The following is a 5,733-nucleotide window of genomic DNA, read 5'->3' as shown; positions in this document are numbered from 1 at the left end:
TACAGAGAGAGGAGAAACAGAGAGACATCTTCCATTCACTGGTTTACCCCCAAAATGGTCACAACAGCTAGGGCTGGGCTGGACTGATATCAAGAGCCAGGAGCCTCTTCCTGGTCTCACACTTGGGTGCAAGGGCCCAAGGACTTCGGCCACCCTCCCCTGCTTTCTCAGGCACATTAGCAGGGAGCTGGATCAGAAATGGAGCAACCAGGACTTGAAGAAGCACCCATATGGGATGCTGGCGTTGCAGGCAGTGGTTTAATCAGCTAGGCCACAATGCTGGCCCCCCTCAGATCGAATTCTGACCCTGGCTCTTGTAAACTGTGGTCACACACTGAGCCCTGATCTCATATTGTGCCCTGAATCTGGTCAAAGGCTGAATCCTAAACTTGGTAACTGACTGAGTCTCTGCCTTTGTTGCATACTGAGCCTTGATCCTGGTCGCAGACTGAAGACTAAGCCCAGTCATCAGCTGAGCTCTAATTTCAGTTGCAGATCTGCGCTTCAGCTGAGGGTTGACCCTGACCTTGTCTGAGCCCGTCCTGCTTGCAGTCTGAGGACGGCTGCTGGCCTAGATTACCTGCTGCCACAGTAGGGGCCGGCGTTACGAGCACACATCTGTCCTGGGAGAGCTTGAGCCTCCCATGTGGACAATGCCAGAATGTTCCTGGCACTATTGTGGCCACTGTCTCCACGGCTGGTTCCTCTGGCTGGTTGGTCAACCCTGAGCAGCCCCAGCTGTGGGCCCAAAGGCCGCAGTGTCCAGGTTAATGCATTGAGAGTGGTTTGGTGGCATCCGTCCAGCCAACAATATGGGCCCACGGGGCGCTGGGGCTTGGCTCTTTCAGCAGGAAAACCACAAGCTTTGTGGGGCATCTGGCTTCAGTTGCGCTGGGGTCCTTGCTGGGGCGGGATGGGGGCACAGGGAGCCAATGGGACGGGTCCTGTGATGTTTGTAAACAAACTTCACTATTTATATTTAAGCAAAACATGCTTATTATAGAAAATACAGAAAAAAGTGTCAAGGAGAAAAAAAGTCACTTATAATTAATAATTGACCAAAAGGTGAGCATTTTGACCTTTGGATTGTCTCTTCCTCGGTTATTATTATTTTTTTAAAATTATTTTTGGTCTAAGTGCATATTTTATAAAATTGGTTGGCTACTGTGTTGCCATCTATGCATTGGAACTGAACAGGAGCAGGAATACAATGGCACCCACCCACAGCTGAACCCAATTGGTCAAGCCATTGAGTAATGCCCACCCCTGAAGGCACGTGATTGGATCATGGACAAACCGTCGGAGACACTTGCTGAGGACTTTGGGAAGGAAAACTTGTTTTCTCTATTGAGGGGGGGTTACCAAAAAGATGAGCATAGCTCCTGCCGGTGTGGGTGAAGGGGCTGCGAATCCTGCTTCTGCTCTTCCGGCCACCATGTAGGTAATGGGCCCCCATAAGCTGACATCATGGAAAGCAGAGTGGACGGAGGCCAGGTCTTGGTGGCTCCTTCAGTTGGCTCTAACTCCACCTGAAACTCTCGCTGCCACCAGACTTCTCTATCATTATTTGAGCCAATAGATTACTTTTAAAAAATTTAGTTATTTGAAAGGCAGGATTACAGAGAGGCAGAAGCAGAGAGAGAGAGAGAGAGGTCTTCCATCCGCTGGTTCACTCCCCAAAAGGTCACAATGGCTGGAGCTGTGCCGATCAGGAGCCAAAAGCTTCTTCCGGGTTCCCCACGCAGGTGCAGGGGACTAAGGACCTGGGCCATCTTCCACTACTTTCCCAAGCCATAGCAGAGAGCTGGATCGGAAGTGGAGCAGCCGGGACTTGAACCAGCGCCCATATATGATGTTGGCACTCCAGGTGGCAGCTTTACCCACTATGTCACAGCACCAACCCCCTATAGTAATCTTTTTACCAAAGAGGTTGTAATATCCAATTTTTAACATCTTTTTTTTTTTTTTTAAGTCAAGGAGGAGGCCCAGGAAGACAAAAATGCATAGGATCCACTAACATCATAGCACAGCCTTGGCTCAGTGTGGAGGAAAACTCCAGATTCAGCGAGGAAGAGCTCACTGATTGACAGCGTTTCCGTGTACAGGTTGGGGATGGATCCCAGGACATCCTCCCCCCAAACCAGAGGATGCACAAGTCCCCTAATATAAATGCAATGTATATTGACGTCACACGGCATTGTGCAGAGAATAATGACAAGAAGCAAGTCTGTACGCGTTCCGTACCGATGCAATTTTCTTCTGAATATATATATTTTAAGATATATGTATTTATTTGAAAGGAAGAGTGACAGAGAGACCCGACAGAGATCTTACGTCTGCTGGTTCACTCCCCAAATGGCCATAACAGCTGGGGTTGGGCCAGGCTGAAGCCAGGAGCCAGGAACTCCAGCCGGGTCTCCCACGTGGGTGGCAGGGACCCAAGCACCTGCCTGCCAACATCTGCTGCCTCTCTAGGTCACTGGCAGGGAGCTGGGTACGAAGTAGAACATCGGGACCAGGATATGGGATGCTGGAGTGGCAGGTGCTGGCTTAACCTGGTGCACCATGAGGCTGGCCCCTTTCTGAATATTTTGGATCCCAGGTTGGTGCGCTCTACAGATGGGAAGCAGGAAAAGAACGGGCAGCCTGACTTGGCCACCCTCGGTCTGGAGAAATCAGCCCAGGGACGTCCCGGGGTCAGATCCCCTCACCGGCCTGAGCCTGCAGAACGGAGCTCACGGGGTCTCGAGGAGCTAAGGAAGTGACCAACAACGAAGGCTGACGCTGTGCCAGGCACCCTTCCAGTGGGCTGTGTGTGTGCTGTTGGCCCCTCAGCTTCCCCGTGCCCATGGCGCAGGTGACACTTCCATCGTCACCATGTGCGCCCTGAATCGCAAACCTCGGTCGGAATTTCCTCCCAGGAACTGAAAAAAGCACAAACCAGGGCTCCCCCCAGGCACCCCTTTAACTCATCTTCAAGTAGCGGGTCTGGCCCACAAACTCCCGGGTTGGTGCGCGTCCCGCCTGCACCCCCTGGCGGCGAGAGGTGGCGCCGTCCGGCTGCCCGCTGCAGCAAGCGTGTCCTCCGGCACTGGGCAGCCGCAGCGAGGACAGTCTCGGCACCGGGAGGGCGAAGGCCCGAGCGCCAGACTGGAGCCAGGACCCCCACCAAGGAGGCGACCGCGCGAATCCCCGGGGCCGAGACCGAGCGCCCGGGGCGGGGGGCGTGGCCTCCTGCCGGGCGGGGTCTCGGCGGGGGCGGGGGCGGGGGCGGGGGCTGGGGCGGGGCCAGCCCGCGGGGCCAGACGTGGCGCAGCGGCCGGGTGGTTCGCTTCCAGCCTACGGAGGAGCTTCCGCCGGGAACCGATGCGTCTCTTGCTGTCTCCGCCAGCGCCGCCGCCGCCGCTGCTGCTGCTGCTCCTCGCGGCGCTTGTGGCTCCAGCCACCGCCGCCAGGACCTACTGGCCGGACTGGGGCCGCCTGCGCGGCCTGGCCCGGGCCCGGGTAGAGGTGAGTGCGCCGACCCCCAGCCCGGAGCATCAGGGCCTCCCTGTCCTGCGGCCACATGGCTCTGGGATCATCCCGCTTCCCCTCCCACCGTTCCCTCCGGCGCCGGGACCGTCCCCTCCGCCCCCCCCCCTCCCCGCATGCCTAGTACCCCCTGGTGAAAATCTTGCACACCCGACCCTAAGGCCTGAAACTCCAAAGCCTCCTCCAGCTCCCCATCTGGCAGGTCAGCGAGCTCCCAGACACGTTGGCCCTCTAAAGGGGCCTGGGACTCTCCCGAGCCTGCTTCTTGGAGCGCAGCTTCGCATCACTCCTGCTTTTCCCGGGAATTCCACCCCCCCATGCCAACCCTAGGGCTTGAGGAGTCCTGGGAGTCTCTCTTACCCCCTGGGGGCCAGAATTTCTGGGCGCCTCCTAGCAGGATCCAGGGAACTGACACCCCTGGGCAGCAGCTCCTCACCCGCCTGCGAAGTCTCTGCTTCCATGGCCCCTGTGACTTTGCGCCTTCCTTGTGGGCCTGTTTTGGTCTGACAAATGCGGGTGGGCTGGGGAGGCTTGGACTGGCTAGTCCTGGGGTCCTGGCCTCCTCTGTGCGAGTGCAGGGAGGCGCCTTCCACATGCCCGGGTCAACAAGCAGCCATATGGTCTGTGGGTCTAGGCCGCAGGTGGCAGGCAGGGCCAGCTCTGCGTGGGGTGGGGCAGGGACCAGATGGCTGGAGTCTCTGGGGGGGGGGGGTAGGGGCCATTCAGAGCCATTTCTTCTTGATCCGCCTCCACCCTGAGGCTCTAGGGGCCAAAGGCCAGGCCCAGATGTATTGGCAGAGAGTCAGCAGTTTGGGGGCAAGGCCCACCCACTTCCCTCCGGCCCCACCCCCCACCCCCGTGTCACCAAGCCTGAATTCCCTCAACTGGGAATTCATCCATCGGCGCAGAAGGGACCCCTGCCAGCCCCCTCACACTGTGGGGAGAGCTGTTCCAGAGATAAATTCATAACTGGACCCTCCCTGGGTTTGAGGATACAGTGGCTTTTGGGGGGTCGCGGGGAGGGGCACCTGGCCTTTCTCATTTGCTCCCCTTGCAGAGCTGCGGCGGATGACAGCTGAACCGCCTAAAGGAGGTGAGTTTGAAGGAAGGGGGTCCCCCAGCGCTGCCCTGCCCAGCCTCTTGGGGAGCGGGCACCATGGTTGCAAGGACTGGGGGTGGGGTACGGTCAGGAGCCTGCCCCTTACTCGGGTTCCCATCTGTCCCTGGGGGGTGAGGGTGGGCGCCCTGTGGCCTGATTCTCTGGCTCCTCCCTAGGTGAAGGCCTTCGTCACCCAGGACATCCCATACTAGTATCCTTGTCGCCTTCTGGGGAGGGCGCCGGGAGACAGGGAATTCGGAGGGGTCTGCAGACTGGGTAGGCAGGAGAGATTGGTTAGTGATGACTGCCACAGAACGGGAGAGGCAGACCCACGCCGCTTTGACCCTAATCCCCACTTAGCCGGAGTGGACATCCAGGCCGGAGCCCCCTCGTCCCTGTCCCCCCCCCCCCCCATCCTTAACACCTCCTGCAGCCACAACCTGGTGATGAAACACCTCCCAGGCGCCGACCCCGAGCTCGTGCTGTTGGACCACCGCTACAAAGAACTGGAGGTGAGGCTTCGGGGCGGAGGGGGTGGGGGGAGGCGGGCAGGGGGCGGGACCCAGCGCGCTGACCACGCCCCCTTCCCCCGCCCCAGCGCATCCCGCTTAGTGAAATGACCCGCGAAGAGATCAACGCGCTGATGCAGGAGCTCGGCTTCTACCGCAAGACGGCGCCCGACGCGCAGGTGCCGGCCCAGTACTTGTGGGCGCCCGCTAAGCCCCCAGAAGAGAGCCCGGACCGCGCCGACCTGTAGATCTCGGGGCGCAGCGGAGCGAGCGGGGCCACTCGACCTGAACCCCGGGAGACACGATGAAGCGCTCAGCATCCCGGGAGCCCCCTCCCTTGCTGAGGGCCGACGCCCCGTCCCCCGGGCCAGCAGGAATGGAGTGGGGGGGTTCCTCCCAACCCCCCTTGCTTCCTCCCCCAGCTCCACTAAATCTCTTTCGCCCTGACTGAGGCTGGACTCCCTTCCTTGCCGCGGGCAGGTTGGGTAGGAGGTCGGAGCGGGAGCCCCCCACCCCTCGTGAGAGCGGCTGTTGGGGGCGGGGCCTTCATCCAAACCCTGCCCCCTCCCCAAGAGAGGTAGAGAGGAATCCGGA

At 59.3% G+C, this 5,733-nt stretch overlaps 1 protein-coding gene across 1 annotated transcript; it reads left to right on the top strand.

Annotated features, from left to right (window-relative positions):
• The first annotated feature begins 3,306 nt into the window (after positions 1-3,306).
• On the top strand, positions 3,307-5,588 carry SELENOM (selenoprotein M). The gene is given in 5 exon segments (NM_001199842.1): positions 3,307-3,510; positions 4,589-4,624; positions 4,807-4,841; positions 5,064-5,142; positions 5,229-5,588. Coding segments are annotated over 5 exon segments (453 nt in total). The 5' UTR covers positions 3,307-3,366; the 3' UTR covers positions 5,388-5,588.
• Positions 5,589-5,733: the final 145 nt, after the last annotated feature.

This window comes from Oryctolagus cuniculus, chromosome 21, assembly GCF_964237555.1.
Source record: "Oryctolagus cuniculus chromosome 21, mOryCun1.1, whole genome shotgun sequence".
Taxonomy (NCBI): domain Eukaryota; kingdom Metazoa; phylum Chordata; class Mammalia; order Lagomorpha; family Leporidae; genus Oryctolagus; species Oryctolagus cuniculus.
Note: the sequence above shows the minus strand (reverse complement) of the source record. Positions and strands in the feature narration are given on the sequence as shown.